The following is a 22,202-nucleotide window of genomic DNA, read 5'->3' on the forward strand; positions in this document are numbered from 1 at the left end:
ATCTGCTCATTTTACATGCTGCAGTGAGAGAGCGGCGAGTTAGTCTCACATTATCATCATGCCTCCGAAACAAAATGCAAAAGTTGGAGTAAAGTGACAATGAGTGCTTTCCTGAATACAAAACAATCAAAAGTTAATGAAAAGAAAGAGACAGATATTACTGTGGACAGTACGAAAGAAGATGTAGAAGAAGCCAAGCAAAAACCAGCAAAAATCTGAACATTTCTACTGCAATGAACACAATTGTTTCCATGGATGAGGCATGACTAAATGTCAGCACCCAAGACAAAATGCAGCTTACAAAAGGCTCTGTCAGCTTGGTGCAGTGTCCATAGGAGAATATATGAATTAAAGGCAAAGAAAACTATTGAATGAAAAGCAAAAGGGGAAAAAACTGTATTACATCTTTCTTTATTTCCTAAACTTTTTTTTAAAAGAATGACTACCAGGCTGTAACATTTTGATAAAAATAATTTGTAATTTTACTTTTTTTTCTTTTTACTTAAACAGTTATGACATCATTATTCATAAAATCGTAAAAATTAACAGTTTGTTTAGTCTTTATATTGTACTAAGGGGTTGGCAAGGCTTAATCCTTGCGTATGCTTCTACCGTACATTCTGTCATTACTTTTGGGATGCATCAATGTCATGTTGGAATGCACACATTTTTGTTGAAGCGTATCCCAGGGATGCACTACTTTCTTGAGGTAAAATAAACTTTGCATTCTCATTCTGGATATCCACACTGACATCTTTGACAGCTCCATAGAAGTGACAGACAATAACCCAATGCTTCTCGCATTATTTTCTTTAATGTTCTTTTGAGTGCTTGTCTGTAGGTTACAACCTTTTTCAAGAACAAAACCAACAAAATCCTTATTTTTCAGTCTAATTAATTTCCCTGATGGAACCTCCTGAAGGTATCAATAAAGCCTACTGTTTTTTTTGTGTTTTTTTTCATTTTCTGCTGCTTTATCCGCCGTAGCGGGTCACGGGGAGCTGGAGCCTATCTCAGCTGGCATAGGGCGTGAGGCGGAGGACACTCCGGGCACAACGCCAGTGCACACAGCTACACACAAAGACAGACAACCACGCACACACACTTTGCCAATCAACCTAAAGCGCATGCTTTTTGGAGGTGGGAGGAAGCCAGAGAACCCGGAAAGAACCCACTCAGAAACGGGGAGAGCATGGAAAGTCCGCACAGAGCGGGACTCAAACCCAGACCTGCCGTGTTGTGAGGCGACAGCGCTTCCCACTGCGCCACCGTGCCTGCCTAACATCGATTAATAAATTAATTGCTCTGCTCTACTGCTCTACTCTACATAGTTAATTTAGGTCAGAATTATTTTCTCTGTAGAGTTTTTTCACTCAAAGTCTCTAATTTTGTGGATTTTCTAGCTATCCGAACCATCTAACACCTGTGCTCTACAATGCTTGTTGGGCTTGCCATGTTGCCAGGAAGTCATTATGGTTTCTCTAAAACATGCAACATTGAACATGGCAAAAATCATGTTAAATGTTACTTAGACAGAAAGACTGTAATGAATTGATATTGCTAGGTTTTCGATGCAGCTGTCTGGTATATTTATTTATACTGCATATTTATTATTTATTCCCTCAGTAAAAAAAATATTTTTTAAAAATCTAAAGTGATGTCTATTTGGATTTGAGATTGAATTTATGAACTGACTGGCCACTGTTTCCAATCAAGGGTGTTTCTGACACAGAAAACCAAGAAACAGTGTGAGAAGTCCTTGTGTAGTCTGCTGCCGTGTAGTGTTGATACCTATGAATGGTCTCTGCATATGTTAAACGTGTTTGATTTTGTTCCCCCTTACAAACTCAGTATAAACACACGCACACACGCACACACACACACACACACACACACACACACACACACACACACACACACACACACACACACACACACACACACACACACACTATTGCAGTGCCTAGTCCAGGGCAGTTTGAGTGTTTTTGGGCTAATGCTCCATTCACCTCATCAGCAGAATGGGCCGAAAACCAAGGCAATGAAAAGGGAAAGAGATGCAGTGGACTGGCGCAGTTTTATGGTATTGTAGTGTCGCCATGGTGAATAAAACACAAAGTGCCCTCCTTGGTGACATTCTGGTGGAGAAAACATAATATGCTGCCATAGTTTTCCATATGAGTTCCCTTTCCTTAGTAGTAATAACGCATTTAAACAGGAATTGCATAAAAAGATTGTCTTGAAACTTCAGTCAAAACTGTAGTCACAACAACAATTAATTAATCAATCCATTTAATGTAGCCACAAGAGGGCACAAGCCAGTGTCTTCTTTTGGTGGTCCCAAGCCCAGATAAGTAAAGAGGAAGGGCATCCGACCTAAAACTTTTAGCAAATCAAACATGATTTGGCAAAGTAGTGGTAGGCGAGAGTGTAGCAAAACAACATAGGATGATGGTGTGTTGGATGACTGTGGTGGTGAGGAAGATGAAGAGGGCAGAGGCAGAGCTGAGGACAAAAAAGGTGTTGCATGATTTTTAGGAAAGAGTTAAGACAGCCTCTGGGTGATCAGGAGGTGCTTCCAGATGACCGGAAAACCACAGCTATTTTTGAAAACTCTGCGTTGTCATGTGGACAATATTTTTCTATCTGGGGGGCGTGTCCCTGGGATGATAACCGCTGAAACCTCATGCATGTGACCCGTGTTTACATATAAAAACGGAGCTAAAACCGGCTATTTTCTGACATATAACAGCTCCACATCAAAGATGCGTTGATAACCATGCTAGACACTTGAATATTTGTTCATCTGTTTCTTTCTTTATGAGTCATAAAGTTTATTTATTTATTTATTTATTCATTCATTCATTCACGTTCCTCGGCAAAGATGCCGACACCAGTTTTGGGTCAGACGGGGATGCTCTGCCTGCTGGTGGGAGAACTCTGTGATGCCCTCTCTCCTGTCCTGTGGACGCAAATATTTTTCTACGCGGGGTGAAAAAAGTTGCGTTTTCAAGAAGTTCCGGCACCGTGTGGACGAGCTAGTGGAATGAGGAGGTACAGGAGTGTATACAGAGAAAGACGTTAGCTAACGTGCCAGTAGTCTGATAGGAAGATGGAAAGAGTACTTTGAAGAGCTGATGAACGAGGAAAATGAGAGAGAACAAAGACTAGAAGACGTGGCTGCTGGGGAGCAGGAAGGAGCAAAGATCAGTCAGGATGAAGTGAGGAGAGCATTGAAGAGTGGAATGGCACTCGGTCCTGATGATATATCTGTGTAGGTATGGAAGTGTCTAGGAGAGGTGGCAGTAGAGTTTCTGATTGGGTTGTTCAACAGGATCTGAGATAGAAGAGAAGTGTGCTGGTGACCATTTTTAAGAACAAGGGAGATGTGCAGAGTTGTGGCAACTACAGAGGCATAAAGCTGTTGAGCCATACAATGAAGTTATAGGAATAGGAAAGAGTAGTTGAAGCTAGACCAAGGGCAGAAGTGAAAAACGCCATTTTACTTATTCCATAAATGAGATAATATTCTGTAGCAAAGTGTTCTGGGAAAAAGAACATGATCCTGCAGGACATGACAACATTTCATTTGTGGCTTCACAAGGAGTGTGAAGCAAGAAAGAAGCACCTCAAGGGGTAAAATCCACCTGAGAAGGAAGAATACTGAGGGCTGAGATGATGACTGATGGTACAATGCGTTTAAATGTGATCATTTTTGTTAACAAGACTGAAAACAGCCATAAGGGCTTGGCTCCAATTCAGTCATTATGGAGAGCACAAACAACTGATCATCAAAGACCATTATTTCTATAGGTCGGTGCTGAAGCGATTATTCAAGTATAAACAGAAACAAATTTGCAAATGTTATTATAATGTATTTCATGTTTTAGTGAATATTCAGAGAAAGACATGAATTCTGTTTTGTTTTTTTTCTCATTGTTTTTAACGTTGTGAAGCAATTTCTCTACAAAAACTACCTGAGGTGTGCTATGGAAACAGAAGTGGTCACAGGCAGTACCACATTTGACCAAAAGATGTCAGTAGAAGATTACTCAGTCGTATAACACCTCGCACAAACACGTTGAATTGAACGTTGAATGTCAATATTTTCCAAACTTAATATTTATATGCAGTTTCTCTATTTTCAAGGTCAAAGTTGTGAATAATCTGATTTAAACATGTTTATAAAAAAACAACAAGATTGAGTATACTGTGAATGTAAGGAGAGTTTTCATATAAAACTAGTATTTACTTAAATTTTATCCATCATTGTATTTCAGATTAAGCATTCCAATTCCTCTCATAAATAACTTGCAAGCTATTTGAGTATCAAACATTGACTTCAAATGATTGACTTAAAAAGACTGTTTTCTGGGGAGGTGGGAGGTGTCAGCTCACCTCTGGAGCACTGCCGAGGTGCCCTTGAGCAAGGTGCCGTCCCCTTTACAAATTGCTCATTTAAGGCGCACCAAGATGGAGCTGCCTGCCACTCTACCTCCCTTGCATGCCTACAGGCCCCCTTGTGTATGTGTGTGTGCTACAGGGGCCTGTACACACTAATATATATATATGCATGCGTTTGAATCATTAGCTAGAGTGTGCATTCTTAATTTCCCTTCGGGGATCAAAACAGTATATTAAATGAAAAAATTAAATTAAATTCTGTTAGTTTTCCTTATAACCACAGACATCAAATCAAGTAATACGTTTGCTTTACAACTTCAAACTTCAAACTTTATTGTCATTGTCACCATCAGGCTGAGGTTTTATGAAAGAAGAGTAGATATATATAATTTGTAACCAAAACTTGTATGATCAGTAAAATTCTTGATGGGATAAATACAAACTTTAGAAATTCGACATGTCTTTTGTTTTAAGAAATAGAAATCACTAGGAATGTTTGATCTTGCTGAGACAACAGCTTAAATAAATATCATTATCCAATACCCAACATGAGAAAAACTGTACAGACATGTGTTGTGTCTGCATGTGTCCTAAGAAAAACAAGTTTGATCACAGAATTTGTGTCCATTACTTTGATGTACGTCTTTCAAAGTCAGTTGGCTATTTGTGTCCAGCATATCCCAGCATTTATTTCCATTTTGTAAAATGTAGAATATACTGTAAGTGGAATACTATGAAAAAATCAACGTAAATATTTTTACGTTGGATGGGCTGTAAATCAAACCACAGGCTCAGAAGTAGAGAATTTTGGGTTGCAGCCCAGCTAGAGGTACCTTTGGCAGCTGCTTAATCTACTGTACATTAATTCAAATGCACCCCTTTCAGATTTTGGTCAATGCAAGCAAGTTTGTATTTTCAGCACCCCCCTCTTTTTTTTCTGTGGTTTAAATACTTTCATTTTTAAATAGACAGTAAAGTTAAAATTTACCAGCCGTATTATTTGAAGTACACAATTAAACCAATGTTTTGGTGGCATTATTATTTTTTTATGATCAATGGGGACCTTGGACAAACAAAATATATCATACAATGCATTCCCTCATAGTGGAAGTGACGCAATCGAAGACATCGGGGTGAATCCATATCAGCGCTATTACCGGTATATAAATATACAGCTAGCGACAACATAACAAGTTAACATTTTCACATTTATTTACCATGAAATCATTTGAAATCATGTCATCATCATCAGATACAGAAGAGGAGTTCCCTGTGAAGCCAGCTGGGGGGTGTAATTATCCCCTATAATTATGACACGATGTTATAAGTGCATTATAACTGCAAACTATACAACCCCCTATATGATTCCAATCAAGGAGATAACCCCACCAAAAACCTGAGGTAATTGGTGTAAATTATTAACAAGCCTCGAGGGAAAAAAATCCAAATCAATTGACCTGTCTATCACTTTTGATATTGTTTACTTTTCGTAAGTGCCATAATTTCATGGTGATGTGGTCATAAAAACATTTATGCAATACCTCTAGTAGCTCCAGACATAAATTAATTATCCACTAAACCTTGGAAATTCAGAATAAATACAATGGGTTGTCCGAAAATGATCTTACCTTCACATCTCTTTCAAAATCATCCGGGGGGAAGTGCTCATGGCAGATTCTTGGATCTTTGGTCATTTTGACCCTGTTTACCTTGCTTTCCATTTCTCTGCAATCTTTCCAGAGGGTATTTTGAAGAAAGATAGGTTCCTCTACAGTTGTTGGAACATCCATTCACCTCACAGGTAATCATGATTTTATCAGATGTATTGCTTCATTGATTGTATTGTGCTGTAATGGCTGCCATGACTGATGAACTGATGGGTGTCATTGATGACGCACGACCCCACATGACGGTGCTGCTGCAGTGCAGATTTTAAGGTTTATTGATACCAGGGATGATGCCAGACATCTGGCAATTTTTTGTCTTTTTTTATTATGATGAACAAAATATGTATTACTTTAAAATGAGTTTACTGTCCCTTTAAAGAAAAGCACAACAATCAGACAGAATTTTATTTTTCTTTCATTCTGCAAGGCAAAAATGCCATTTTTTCCCCTTTAAAACAAACTATTTGGACTGTAAGAGTCTATAAAAAATGTGTGCAAAATTGCATAATTTTTTGTTGTGTCAGACTAGAGGTCCTGCTGCAGCAACAGCCAACATTGTCAGCCGATCAATTAACTAATAGCCTTAGTCACTGCTATCTCCCTCTAATGACAATGCTATTTTTCAGGTTGGAGGGAGGGTCTTGTTGGACGCTGGTGTGTTTAGGGTTGGGCTTCTCAAATGATGAGACTGAAATGGAATACTTTACTTTTACCTGGCTAATCTGGATCTATGTTGTGCTTTAATACAATTTTTTTCAAAGATACTGAAATGAAGTTATTCATTTCTCCCAAGTATTTCTGATGACCATCATTAAATGATGCCACTGAAGCACATGTGTACGCCTGCACACTTAACCTTATATATATCCATGCATCCATTCTCTTTTACCACTTCATCTGCTGTCGTGGGACGGGGAGAGCTGGAGCCTATCCCAGCTGGCTTAGGGGGTGAGGCGGGGGACACTCCGGGCACAATGCCAGTACACCTTGGAGCAACACGTTATATATACAGTATATCGTATATAAAAAATAAAAAAATGTCCCTCTCACCCTTGTGGGGTGGTATCTGTGTGTCATCCTCAAGCTCGGGTCCTCTACCAGAGGCCTGGGAGTCTGAGGGTTCTGCGCAGTATCTTAGCTGTTCCTAGGACTGCGCTCTTCTGGACTGAGGCTTCAGATGTTGTTCCAGGAATCTGCTGGAGCCACTCTTCCAGTTTGGGGGTCACTGCCCCAAGTGCTCCTACTACCACGGGGACCACATTAACCTTAACCTTCCACATCTGTTCCAGCTGTTCTTTCAACCCTTGATATTTCTCAATCTTTTCGTGTTCCTTCTTCCTGATGTTGGCATCAGCTGGAATCGCCACATCTATCACCACTGCTCTCTTCTGCTCTTTGTCCATCACCACAATGTCCGGTTTGTTAGCCAGTAGCTGTTTGTCGGTCTGGAAGCTGAAGTCCCACAGGATCTTAGCCTTGCCGTTCTTAACCACCTTCGGTGGTATGTCCCATTGGGATTTGGGTACTTCTAGTCCATACCGGGTACAGATGTTCCTGTACACTATCACAGCTACTTGGTTGTGCCTTTCCATGTATGCTGAGCTGGCGAGCATCTTACACCCTGCTACCACATGCTGGACTGACTCTGGGGCTTCTTTACATAGCCTGCACCTTGGGTCAGATCTACTGTGGTAGATATTGGCCTCTATTGCCCTTGTACTTAGGGCCTGTTCTTGTGCTGCCATGATCAGTGCCTCTGTGCTGTCTGTCAGTCCAGCTTTATTCAGCCATTGGTAGGTCTTCTTGATATCAGCCACTTCCTCTATCTGACGGTGGTACATGCCGTGTAGGGGCTTGTCCCTCCATGTTGTCTCCTCCTCCTCCTCCTCTTCCTCCTCAGGCTTCTGCTGTCTAAGGCATTCACTGAGCAGTTCATCTGTTGGGGCCATCTTCCTGATGTACTCTTGGATTTTTGATGTCTCATCCTGGACAGTGGCCCTGATGCTCACTAGTCCTCGGCCTCCCTCTTTCCGCTTAGTGTACAGCCTCAGGATGCTGGACTTGGGGTGAAACCCTCCATGCATGGTGAGGAGCTTTCTAGTCTTGATATCTGTGGCTTCTATCTCCTCCTTTGGCCAGCTTATGATCCCAGCGGGGTATCTGATGACCGGCAGTGCATACATGTTGATGGCTCGGACCTTGTTCTTGCCATTCAGCTGACTTCTCAGGACTTGCCTTACTCTCTGGAGGTATTTGGCTGTGGATGACTTCCTTGCGGCCTCCTCATGGTTGCCATTAGCCTGTGGGATTCCAAGGTATTTGTAGCTGTCCTTGATGTCTTCTATCCTGCCCCCTGGTAGGTTGACCCCTTCAGTTCTGATCATCTTGCCTCTTCTTGATACCATCCGGCCACATTTGTCTAATCCGAATGACATCCCTATGTCGTCGCTGTAGATCCTGGTGGTGTGGATCAGTGAGTCAATTTCTCGCTCATTCCTGGCATACAGCTTGATGTCATCCATGTAGAGGAGATGGCTGATTGTTGTCCCGCTTCGGAATTGGTATCCGTAGCCACTCTTTGTGATGATGTGACTGAGGGGGTTCAGGCCTATGCAGAACAGCAGTGGTGATAGTGCATCCCCTTGGTATATGCCGCACTTGATGTTAACTTGGGCAATTGGCTTGGAGTTAGTCTCCAGGGTTGTCTTCCACTTCCCCATTGAGTTCTTGATGAAGGCTCTTAGTGTCCTGTTGATCTTATACAGTTCCAGACATTCCAGTATCCACGTGTGTGGCATTGAGTCGTAGGCTTTCTGGTAGTCAATCCAGGCGGTGCACAAGTTGCTCTGCCTATTCTTACAGTCTCTGTGTACTGCTCTGTCCACCAGTAGCTGGTGCTTGGCTCCCCTGGTGTTACTACCAACTCCTTTCTGTGTCCCACTCATGTATTGATCCATGTGCCTACTCATCTTAGCGGCCATGATGCCTGACAGGAGCTTCCATGTTGTACTGAGACAGGTTATTGGCCGGTAGTTGGATGGGGTAGATTCCTTCTGTGGGTCTTTCATGATCAGGACTGTCCTGCCTTCAGTCAACCATTCTGGGTGCGTCCCATCCCTTAGCAGCTGGTTCATCTGTGCTGCGAGACGCTCGTGGAGTGCTGTCTTTAGCCAGTATGTATGGATCATATATATATATGTGTGTGTGTGTGTGTGTGTGTGTGTGTGTGTGTGTGTGTGTGTGTGTGTATATATATATATATATATATATATATATATATATATATATATATATATATATAGATGTGATGTGGCGATTCCAGCTGATGCCAACATCAGGAAGAAGGAACACGAAGAGAACAGGTTGAAAGAACAGCTGGAACAGATGTGGAAGGTTAATGTGGTCCCCGTGGTAGTAGGAGCACTTGGGGCAGTGACCCCCAAACTGGAAGAGTGGCTCCAGCAGATTCCTGGAACAACATCTGAAGCCTCAGTCCAGAAGAGCGCAGTCCTAGGAACAGCTAAGATACTGCGCAGAACCCTCAGACTCCCAGGCCTCTGGTAGAGGACCCGAGCTTGAGGATGACACATAGATACCACCCTGAAAGGGTGAGAGGGACATTATTTTTATATATATATATATATATATATATATATATATATATATATATATATATATATACTGTATATTCCTCCTTGCTCTCCACTTCATCATCTGTATTTTTGATTCCCCATTTTTATTATCTGTGCAATGAGCAGCACTGTTGTATCTCAACAAGAATGTTTTATGGGTTCAAATCCACCTAGATTTCCATCTCCAGAGTTCAAATGCTCTACTTAGTTTCTTTCCATGTTCTCCGGTTTCCTCCTGTCACCAAAAACATCCCCCCACCTATATATTTGAATAAGCTCACTTGAAAACCTCACGCTGTCACGGTCCTTAACTCCACCCACTACCTGTCAATCAAGAGTCCAACCAATCATTGCGCATCGGCCAGAAGGAATCACTTGAACAATATGGCGTAAGCCATCGGACAGCGAGGCTTTTTGTTGCAGTTACACCTTTTGTCCACATGACAACGCAGATATCTGGGACGAAATCACTGACCAAAGTGAAGTTTTTTGAGAACGCTGGGTATGCTTTGTCGTGTGTATGCTGTTGCCGAAACCTTTTCTATCTGGGGGATGTCTCCCTGTGACAAAAACCACTGTGACATCAGGTGACCTGTGTCTGCATGTACACACAGAATTGACAGAGTTAAAAACCAGGTATTTTCTGACGTATAACAGCTCCAATTTGAAGACGCGTTGATAAACATGCTTGACAGTTGGATATTTGTTTGTTTCTTTATGAGTCATTAAGTTTATTTATTTATTTATTTATTCATTCATTCATTCATTCATTCACGTACTTCGCCAAAGACGCCAAAGCCAGTTCTGGGTCAGACCCACTTGCTGGTGGGGGAACTCTGTGATGGAGGTTGTCCTCCAGGAGGAACGCGTGAATTTCCACATGTCCCAGACAAAAAATGTTGTTTTTAAATAAAAACCTATGATATGACCCAAGCCTAATCACATGCTATACCTCAATGTTACAAAAGCACAATCATTGTCTATACCCCAGCCCCAACCACCCTCCCCTCACTGTACATGTTAACTGTATTTTCATTTTCGTGGTGGCCAAATGATCATTTTCCATACTGCCAGTGTGTGTGTGTGTTTGTGTGTGTGTGTGTGTGTGTGTGTGTGTGTGTGTGTGTGTGTGTGTGTGTGTGTGTGTGTAAGCATTTGGAGTTAAAAAAAAGTTATTTATTTATTAGATTTATTTATTATTCATTCATCTTCTGCCACTTCCTGCGCTGTAGCGGGTCACGGGGAGCTGGATCCTAACTCAGCTGGCATAGGGCAATGAGGCGGAGGACACTCCGGGCACGATGCCAGTGCTCCGCGGAGCCACACAGAAAGACGGACAACCATGCACACACACACACTCACTCCTGTGGGCAATTGGGACCGGCCAATCACCCTGAAGCGCATGCTTTTGGAAGTGGGAGGAAGCCAGAGAACCCGGAGAGAACCCAGGCAGACACAGGGAGAGCATGCGAACTCTGCACAGAGCGGGACTCACCATGTTGTGAGGCGACAGCACTACCCACTGCGCCACCATGCCGCCCTATTTATTTATTAGATTTTTGAGTTTTATACACACGCAGTCTGTCCAGCTATGGTTTCCGTTTGGAATGGGACAATTGATGTAGTATCCAAAACGCTCCTCAGGTATCTGATAAAAACGGTCTTTAAGTGGCCCTGCAAGAAATTGGCAATAAATAAGAGTTATGTCTCCTCAAAATAGGATTTAATCATCCATTTTAGAAATCTGGACTGGCAAAACACCTGGCAATGGTTTGCCCCTTACCTCTGATAATATGAATATCCTCCCGCATTTAATTCCAAGATCCACCACATCACAGCAACGAGTGGTGTGATAACACTGGATGCTGAAAATGGGAGGGGACAGAAGAGATTGGCTTTTTCTATTTCTAATATTGTCCAAATTTGATTTTGGACCGATGCATACGCAATGGATATTCCAAGCCAACTGCTTGTGTTCAAACAAATATACAGCAATATCCCATCCTTTTCAACTTTTGAGATTCACATCAGGGCTTTCCGGTTTGAGACTATCTTCATCTTGGAATTGAAATTACAGGCTTGTGCATTTCAATCGAATTCAAATATAACTGGCACCAAGTGTTTCAGAGCTCGAACACAGCTCGCAGTGGAAACCCAAAAGCACGACAGGGAAGCAGATGGGTCTAGGGTCTCAAGAGGTTTAATTAGCACAGGCAGGGTTTTGAGGTACAGATCCCAGGATAGACAAATCTGACGAGAGGCAGGTGGGTCCGCAGAGCGCGTGGTAGAACGGGGCATCCTATGATTCAAGATCAGCGGTTCGATTCCTGCTCCCACCCAAAAACACCCGGAGTGTGAGCTGACAGTGGGAGATGTCAGCTCACCTCCGGAGCACTGCCGAGGTGCCCTTTAGCAAGGTGCTGCCCCTCTTTCTTAAAGTGCTCATTTGTGGCACACCATGAAGGAGCTGCCCGCCACTCTGCACGCCTACCCATTTCTTTTCCATTGGAGTCTATCTGGGAGTCTGATCACCTCCATCCCACCTCCCACCATAAGAGCCCCTCTCTTCGTCCGGTTGACTTTGGTCTATGGAAATAAGACCAAGTCCTGTGCCCCATGAACTTGAGAAATCCAAAACATTAAGAATTAAATGTTAGCCTGCCTGGTACACAGGAAGTCTGCTCCACATGAACAACCTGCTCCATCACTTTTCTTGATGAATGATGGATAGATGAAGTCATAAGGGATTGGACCTCACCCGGATCAACAAGTTCAAGTGTTAGGGAACCAGGGCAACCTGATGAGAAACACTAGAACTAGACATAAGCAAACAGACGTGGAAAAAATGTTAGACTGTTAGACTCCTATGATAACAGAAAGCCCATAGATAGAAGATACAGTAATCCCTCGCACATTCGTGCATCAAGAGGCTTCACCTCATCACGGATTGTTAGTAGCCACAAGAGGGCACAAGCCAGTGTCTTATTGTGCTGGTCCCAAGCAAGGATAAATAAGGAGGGTTGTGTCAGGAAGGTCATCCAGTGTAAAACTTTTGCCAAATCAAACGTGCAAATCAAATCTATGCCTTCCATACCGGATCGGGCGAGGCCAGGGTTAACAACGACCACCATCGGTGCTGTTTACCTACAGGTTGCCAGTGGAAATTGGACTACCGTTGGTCGAAAAAGGAGAGGAGGAAAGTGTGTTCGTAGGAAGAGAGAAAAGAGGAACACCAAGAGTATAGGAATGAGAATAGGGAATGTTGGAACTATGACAAGAAAAGGTAAAGTTGGTGGACATGATGCAGAGAAGGAAGGTAGACATACTATGTGTACAGGAGACCAGGTGGAAAGGTAGCAAGGCTAAAAGTTTAGGAGCAGGGTTCAAGTTGTTCTATCATGCTGTAGATAGGAAAAGAAATGGAGTAGGAGTTATCTTCAAGGAGAAGTTTGTTAGGAATGTCGTGGAGGTAAAAAGAGTGTCAGATAGAGTGATCAATCTGAAACTAGAAATCAGAGGTGTGATGTTCAACGTGGGTATGCTCCACAGGCAGGATGTGAGCTGGAGGAGAAGGAAAAATTCTGGTTGGACTTTGATAGATAGATAGATAGATAGATAGATAGATACTTTATTAATCCCGGAGGAAATTGCATTATGAAGTGATGCAGAGCGTACCTAGAAGTATGAGAGTTGTCATTGGTGCAAACTTCAATGGACAGGTTTGGTATCCAGGAGAGGAATGCAGAAGGACAGATGGTGGTTGAGTTTGCAAAAAGGATGGAAACGGCTATAGTGAATACTTTCTTCCGGAAAAGGCAGGAACGTAGGGTGACCTATAAAAATGGAGGTAGGAGCACACAGGTAGACTACATCTTGTGTAGACGGTGTAATCTGAAGGAGATCAGTGACTGTAAAGTGGTGGAAGGCGAGAGTGTAGCCAAACAGCATGAGATGGTGGTGTGTAGGATGACTCTGGTGGTGAGGAAGATGAAGAGAACAAAGACAGAGCATAGGACAAAATGGTGGAAGCTGAAAAAGGAAGAGTGTTGCATGACTTTTAGGATGGAGTTAAGACAGGCTCTGGGTGGTCAGAAGGTGCTTCCAAATGACTGGACAACTACAGCTAATGTGATCATGGAGACAGGTAAAAGAGTACTTGTTGTGTCATTGGAAGGAAAGTAGATAAGGAGACTTGGTGGTGGAATGAGGAGGTACAGGAGTGTATACAAAGAAAGACGTTAGCTAAGAAGTGGGACACTGCGACGACTGAGGAAAGTAGACAGGAGTACAGGGAGATGCAGCGTAAGGCGAAGGTAGAGGTAGCAAATGCAAAACGAGGGGCTTATGATGACTTGTATGCTAGGTTGGACAGTAAGGAGGGGGACACTGATCTATACAGGTTGGCAAGACAGAGACAGAGATGGGACGGACGTGCAGCAGGTTAGGCTGATTAAGGATGCGGATGTAAGGGATGCCAATAGTGTGATGGGAAGAAGGAAAGAGTACTTTGAAGAGTTGATTAACGAGGAAAATGAGAGAGAACAAAGACTAGAAGAGGTGGCTGTTGTGGAACAGGAAGTGGCAAAAACTAGTCAGGATGAAGTGAAGCGGGCATTGAAGAGGATGAAAAGTGGAAAGGCACTCGGTCCTGATGATATATCTGTGTAGGTATGGAAGTGTCTAGGAGAGGTGGCAGTATAGTTTCTGACTGGGTTGTTCAACAGGATTGTTGGGTCTAAATCTCGAACATTCACTCAAAAACTGTTCTAAGCTAGACCAGGGTCATCAGACAAAGGCACCCAGAGAGGTTTTAACGTTTTACCAGCTGCAGCAGGGAGAGACACAGAAGAGATGCACTTGACTTGGTGCAATTCAAAGTAGACTCTGACTCTTTCCCACCCGGCTGCTTTCTTTTATTAAAAAATGGATAGAGCAGGGTTAGATAAAGACGCGCGCAGGCGTCGTAACAGTTTAGATCACACACAAGGTCGAGAACAATAAGACGTTTTTCTACATGTTGGGAGTTAACTTGTGGTTATCTATGTTGGAACATTCTAATCGTCATCAAGGTTGTAGCTGTCTGCAGTAGGTGATTAACTGGAACAGGATGTGTTTGTTAGTACATTCGGGTGCAGCACTTCTAAATGTAGATTATGACACTTTAGAAACACACATATACTTCATTTAAATTTTAGCTTATCTTACAAGGATCTTAAATAGTGAGAAGATGCCGGAGGAATGGAGGAGAAGTGTGCTGGTGCCCATTTTTAAGAACAAGGGAGATGTGCAGAGTTGTGGGAACTACAGAGGAATAAAGCTGATGAGCCATACAATGAAGTTATGGGAAAGAGTAGTGGAAGCTAGACTAGGACAGAAGTGAACATTTGTGAGCAGCAGTATGGTTTCATGCCAAAAAAGAGTACTAAAGATGCAGTATTTGCTTTGAGGATGTTGATAGAGAAGTACAGAGAAGGCCAGGGATGCATTTTGTTTCTGTAGATCTGGAGAAAGCTTACGACAGGGTGCCCAGAGAGGAACTGTTGTATTGTATGAGGAAGTCTGGAGAGGCAGAGAAGTATGTTAGAGCGGTGCAGGACATGTATGAGACAGTGGTGAGGTGTGCTGTAGGTGTGAGAGAGGAGTTCAAGGTGGAGGTGGGACTGCATCGGGCTGACAGGCGAGGTTAGACAGGAGTCTCCATGAACTATGTTTGCAGATGCCATTGTGATCTGTAGTTAGAGCAGGGAACAGGTGGAGGACAAGCTAGAGAAGTGGAGGTTTGTCCTGGAAAGGAGAGGAATGAAGGTTAGCCAGAGTAAGACAGAGTACACATGTGTGAATGAGAGGGACCCAAGTGGAAGAGTGAGGTTACAGGGAGAAGAGATGAAGAAGGTGGGGGATTTTAAGTACTTAGGGTCAACAGTCCAGAGCAATGGATAGTGTGAAAAAGAGGTGAAGAAGCGTTCACAGGCAGGATGGAACGGGTGGAGAAAAGTGTCAGGTGTGATGTGTGATAGAAGAGTTTCAGCTAAAATGAAAGGAAAGGTGTACAAAACTAGTGAGACCAGCGATGTTGTTTGGTCTAGAGACAGTGTCACTGAGAAAAAGACAGGAGGCAGAGCCGGAGGCAACAGAGATGAAGATGCTGAGGTTCTCTTTGGGACCAGAATGGATAGGATCAGGAATGAGTATATCAGTTACAGCACATGTTCGAGGTTTTGGAGATAAAGTCAGAGAGTCCAGACTGAGATGGTTTGGACATGTCCAGTGCAGATAGTTAATATACTGCTAGAAGGATGCTGAGTTTTGAACCTCCAGGAGAGGAAGACCAAAGAGGAGGTTTATGGATGTAGTGAAAGAGGACATGAATGTAGTTAGTGAGAGAAGAGGATACAGAAGACAGGGTTAGATGCCTGTCCACATACTGTAACTGGACAAGCTGTAGATGTAGCTGGAGATTAACTTGTACCACTTTACCGTTTTGTCACAGGTCAAGAGAATTTTCCATGATAATTTTTTATTACAAGAGAGATCACTATAGTCTTACATTCTATAAGCCATCCTTTGCATTATATGTAAAAGCATTCTTTCTCTTCCAGTCATTAATTATTTTTATGCTGTTTTCTTTCTTTCATTCTTTTCAACCAACCAGGAAAACTTTCACTGTGAATTATTAATCCAAAAACAAACCATTGCAGATCTGGTCACAACTCTGAACATAAATTAATTTTGACCTGATATTTAAAGCAGAAAGACGGTAATGAAAACTCACTGTATTTATTCATTTTGATGGATTTTAAGAATCAAGAATCATTTTAACTGTCATTGTCAAATGCAACAACGAAACTGGGTGTTATTATTCAGTACAGATACAGAAAAAAATAGATAAAACAAAATAGATAAGAACACTAAAGGGAACAGAGAGGCAAGATAATGACCATGAACAACTAGGTTTTCTTAACAGCGTTGAAGAGAAGACAACAACCATAGAGGGTTACTTATATGAGCTATAAGGGCAATGACAGCATGTGTGAGAAAAACGGTCAGTCACCCTATGAAGCCCCACAGACATGAGGCGAGGGCCCAACGGCTCCTAACAACAGCTCTCCAGTGTCATCATGACCACAAAATACTGCTACTGTTGTAAAAACAAAAAGAAGTGGAGAAGGAGGCGGGTGATAGACTAATGATTCTTTACATCTTTCACATTGTTTTGGATTAGACAATAATGTATGTGCCAACAGATGAACTGCTGGTAGTGCCACTGTACCATTCTGTGTTGGACAAGGAACATTCTGCCTCAATTGCATGTTTATCTAAAACAATAACACATAAAGGCCACTAAATACATGGAAATACAGTAGAACAAAATATCCAGCGCGACAGAGACAGTACCTCTGAGATAAATCAAACATGTCGCTTCTGAAAAGCATAGCGTATGAACAATATGAATGATGGACCTTCAGATTGGTGAATAACAGTAATGATGATGAAAAATCACAAGAGCACAAGTAACAGTTAAAAGTCTAAGTGTGGTGTATGGACTGTGAAGCGTTTCCGATATTCTATATGGTAAGGCTCAGCAGATCCATACAAGTCATGAAGGATACCACTAGCAGCTCAGCACATGAAAAGCCAGGTGCACTGTACCTCATTGCCCTGCATCTTCTTCCAAAAGATGGGCTGTTTTTTTGTTTTTTTTTCCTCTGTTGCTCATTTGCCTCAAGTTTGCTTATGTTGCTTAAGCTTGCTCTGGGGGGGTCCTGTTGGGTCCTGTCGGGATTCTCAGTCTTTTAAAGTGCTTTGAAATTTCTGCTGATATCAATCAGCACTTGCTGTATGATTGATTGATTGAAATAGCGGATTTTTTTGTTCTCATTTGTATTTTTATCTCCCTTCTGTTCTCACATTGCGTACTTCTGTGTCCAATTTCTTGCTTGTTTGTTGTACCTTTCTCTGTCAGCCTTGTATATGTGGGCGATCTCTGGTACTAGTGGGTCATCCGGATTAGGATCACAAAGAAGAGAGCAGATAGACAATAATACTTTAGACACTGTAAGTGCAGGTGACCATTGTGATCTCAATATATCCAGACATATACTTCCATTGCTGTTGATATTAGGGTGGTAAATTTTTGTGGTGAATGCAACTTTGGGTGGTTTGAAGGGGTAATCTGTCGGGAAGTGAATGGTGAGGAAAAACACTCCGCTTTGATATGGACTGTCACTTGGACCCATTATTGTTGCCTGCCAATGAAACAAATCATCTCCAACTGGTCCAGCAGAGCACTGAGCAGGTGGGTCCCGCTGCAGTTCTGACAATTCTTTTTGAATTCTTTTCAACGCCATTGCATCAATGGCTAAGTCTAGGTAGGCTGTCAGCTAAATATCCCCACTTCACATATAAGATTTGACTTCTTTGACCGAGTTCTCTTTAATCTCACTTCTGATCATGAAATATAAAATCTAACATAAAAGAGTTTTGGGGGCTTTTGTTTTCAAGTTCAAAGCAGCCGAGATAATTGATGATAAACTTTTAACCAATGTCACAGACCGCTGGGTGTATTTCATTTGATTTTCAGAGCTATGACTGATTTAGACACTTTACGAACATATGGTGTGTAAAGGTGTTTTATGTTCTGCGTTAAATGAGGAACTCATGTTCAGTCACTGTTTGGTTTAACTCAGGTATATTTTGCCCACATTTCAAATGACAGGTTGTTTTAGAAGTGTTTGTTCATGTCTGAGTGACTCTCTCTTTGATGTTGTTAACGGTTAGATGTTTGTTAACGTAAATATCTTGTAAATCTTAATTTTGACCTGATATTTAAAGCAGAAAGACGGTAATGAAAACTCACTGTATTTATTCATTTTGATGGATTTTAAGAATCAAGAATCATTTTAACTGTCATTGTCAAATGCAACAACGAAACTGGGTGTTATTATTCAGTACAGATACAGAAAAAAATAGATAAAACAAAATAGATAAGAACACTAAAGGGAACAGAGAGGCAAGATAATGACCATGAACAACTAGGTTTTCTTAACAGCGTTGAAGAGAAGACAACAACCATAGAGGGTTACTTATATGAGCTATAAGGGCAATGACAGCATGTGTAATTGATGATAAACTTTTAACCAATGTCACAGACCGCTGGGTGTATTTCATTTGATTTTCAGAGCTATGACTGATTTAGACACTTTACGAACATATGGTGTGTAAAGGTGTTTTATGTTCTGCGTTAAATGAGGAACTCATGTTCAGTCACTGTTTGGTTTAACTCAGGTATATTTTGCCCACATTTCAAATGACAGGTTGTTTTAGAAGTGTTTGTTCATGTCTGAGTGACTCTCTCTTTGATGTTGTTAACGGTTAGATGTTTGTTAACGTAAATATCTTGTAAATCTTTCTCTCTCTCTCTCTCTCTCTCTCTCTCTCTCTCTCGCATGAGGTTTTGTGTCTTTTTAGCCGACCAGGCGTGTGCCAGTTGGCGGCCACTCAGACGCAGTCATGGCGGGTGGTGGTTTTGATTTCACGACGCTGACAAGGGACGGTTTGATTTTACCTGGTGTTAGAGAGCGCATTCTTTTATCTGCCTATGCTGATGATGTTGTTGTTCTTATCAAAAACCAAAGGGATATTGATGTTTTGGTGGGTTTGACAAACTCATTTAATGTTTTAACTGCTGCAAAAGTAAACTGGAACAAAAGTGAAGCCCTTGCTGTTGGTGAGTGGCATGGCAACTTCCCGGTTCTTCCTCAAAACTTAATTTCTCTTCGGGGATCAAACCAGTATATAAAATTAAAAAAAAAAAAAAAAAAGTTTTAGTCATAAACAACCTGGTGGCCTCACAGCTGTGGCACCGCTTGGCCTGTATGGACCCTCCATCAGGGTTTCTAGCACAAATCCAGACCAAACTTGTTAATTTTTTCTGGGATGGGCTGCATGGGTGCCTCAAGGAGTGTTGTTTTTATCAAGAGAGGAGGGGGGACAGGGCCTCATCCACCTGGCTAGCAGAACAGCCACATTCAGATTACAGTTCATCCAGCGGTTTCTGACCGGACCAGCGGATCTGACGTGGAGAGAGTTGGCCAGCTGCATATTCAAACGTGTGAGTAACTTGGACCTGGATGCTGCACTGTTTTTAATGGACTCCAAGTTTCTAAAGTTAACGGTTTGCCTCTGTTTTATCATGGTGTTTTTAAGTCATGGGCCCTATTTAAAAGCAGCCCAGGAAAAAGCTCTGACTCTCTGTTCTGGTTACTGAAGGACCCACTAGTACATGGAGCCAGGCTGGATGTCTGCAGTGGAGCCACACCTGGTCTGTCTGCAGCGCTTTGCAGAACCAGGACGATGACTCTCCAGCAGCTGGTGGACAACGCCGGGCCTGCGTTGGCGGATGCCCAGGCTGTGAGCTCCATGCTGAATATCCAGTCCACCAGGGCTGCTCAGAGGGTGCTACAACTGTGGAGACAAAGACTCTCCGGGAAGGAGAGAAGCCTCCTGCTGGACTATAGTACAGGGACTGTGCCAGACAGCAAAGATCCTTTCCCTGAGGTCCACATCAGCCCCCTGTTTGGAGAACTGGAGGGTCGTCTCCTCGGAGATGAACGACAAATCAGCCTGCACACGGCCAACAAAAAAATACTGTACAAACAGTATATAAAAGTAATCAACAAGAAAAACCTGTGTAACAGAGCACCTACTACCTGGGCCAACAGGATGACGGGAAATGGACCTGACCCACAGTGGAGACTTCTGTACAAACCTCCCCTCAAGAAAAAAACAGCCGACCTCCAGTGGAGGATTTTACATGGTGCCGTCGGTTCCAATGCTTTTATCTCTGTTTTCACCGCTGCGGTGTCCAGCCAGTGTCCCTTCTGTCCCCTTCGTGAAACAGTCTTTCATGCTTTCAGTGAGTGTGGGAGACTTGCAGTGCTCTTCACTCTTCTAACGAATGTTTTTAATTTGTTCAGTGAAAATTTTAGTATCGGGAAATTCATCTATGGTGCTGGGTACAATAGATCGAATCAGAGAAAGTGGCAGCTTTTAAATTTTATTTCTGGAGAGGCAAAACTTGCAATTTATGTGACCAGGAAGAGGAGAATTGAAAACAATACTGTTCAAGAAGCAGCTACTGTTTTTTGCTGTAACATCAGATGTTGCTTAAAACTAGAATTTGGTTTCTATAAATTGACAAAAGACCTGAATAACTTTAGGAACATCTGGTGTTACAAAAATGTCCTATGCACTTTAGTTGATGACCACCTCACTTTTGCAAACTTCCTGTTATAATATACTAATTTTTATATTGTATTTGGTGTTTAGTGTTTTTGAGTGTTTAGTGATTTTGAAGTTTAATCAAATGAAAAATTGTAAAATGTTCTAAATGTTCTAAATGTGATTGAAGTTTTTTTTGCAAAAAATCATCTGAAGCACTTTAGTGCTTTCATCTAATGTAAAATTGCAAAATGTTTGAATGTGATTAAAGTGTTTTTGCAAAAATAAAATCTCTCTCTCTCTCTCTCTCTCTCTCTCTCTCTCTCTGTCTCTCTCTCTCTCTTGTTCTCTCTCTCTCGCGTGAGCGAGGTTCTAATGGTGGGAGGTGAGCAGAAGGAGATCAGGCTCCCGGACAGGCTTCATTTGAAAAAAATGGGTTTAAATACCTTGGGAGACCAAAACATTTTACAAAAAAACTGGGAAAATGTTTTAGAAAAAGTGGAGGGGAGGCTCAATAGCTAGAAGTGGATTTTAACAAAACTGTCTTTTAGAGGTTAAGTTTTTATTATTAACAACCTAGTCACATCAATGTTGTGGCACCGGCTTTCTTGCATTGATCCGCCACCAACATTGCTAGCAAAAATCCAGGCAGCACTGATGGACTTTTTCTTGGACTGCCGTCACTGTGTCCCACAGAGCGTCCTCTTTCTGCCCAGAGAGGAAGGAGGGCAGGGGCTCACTCCTTTGGCCAGCAGGGGTGCTGCGTTCTGCCTGCAGTTCATCCAACGGTTACTGACTAGCCCTGAGGACCTGGTGTGGCGGCCCATGACGCACGCAGTCTTTGCCCGGTGCTGGAGTCTGGGACTCAACCGTACCTTGTTTTTAATGGACCTGAGGAGCGACAAACTGAAGGACCTTCCAGTTTTTTATCAGTGTTTTTAAAATCTGGGGTTTTTTACTAAAGAAAAGACCAAAGGATTTTATCTTGCTTTATTGGATTTTAAAAGAACATGTCATCAAAAGGAGGACTTTTTAACGTGAAAGACATTGCAGGAGCAGCAACAGAAAACAAGTTCATCACGGCTAAAACCTCCACCCTTAGGAATATGGTGGACTTTTGTCGACCCGTTTTAAAAGATGCTCAGTCTGACCTCAGTGAGGATCGTCGAAAGACTGCTGGGAAGCTGGAGAAGGCGACTCACCCCATAGCAACTGAATTTGATCAGTTTTTCTTGAGGTCTTTTCAATCCCAATGTTGCCAATCCTATCCCTGTAGAGA

General features: G+C 42.2%; 1 protein-coding gene and 1 pseudogene across 3 annotated transcripts in view; one reads left to right on the plus strand and one right to left on the minus strand.

Moving 5' to 3' along the window:
• The window catches only part of wdr83os (WD repeat domain 83 opposite strand), a 57,780-nt gene extending 36,755 nt beyond the window's left edge, over positions 1 to 21,025 (plus strand). For 2 of the 3 annotated variants that reach the window (XM_068320935.1, XM_068320933.1), the window contains one exon: positions 19,973 to 21,025. In XM_068320935.1, coding sequence (XP_068177036.1) covers positions 19,973 to 20,220 — 248 coding nt within the window. In that variant the 3' untranslated portion in view covers positions 20,221 to 21,025. Of the gene's footprint in view, positions 1 to 18,090; positions 19,815 to 19,972 lie in introns of those variants that run through there. The other variant, XM_068320934.1, reaches the window with a different exon arrangement.
• LOC137599794 (ubiquitin-conjugating enzyme E2 D4 pseudogene) lies at positions 17,486 to 18,067 on the minus strand (annotated as a pseudogene).
• Positions 21,026 to 22,202: the final 1,177 nt, after the last annotated feature.

This window comes from Antennarius striatus, chromosome 8, assembly GCF_040054535.1.
Source record: "Antennarius striatus isolate MH-2024 chromosome 8, ASM4005453v1, whole genome shotgun sequence".
In the NCBI taxonomy this organism is placed as follows: Eukaryota; Metazoa; Chordata; class Actinopteri; order Lophiiformes; family Antennariidae; genus Antennarius; species Antennarius striatus.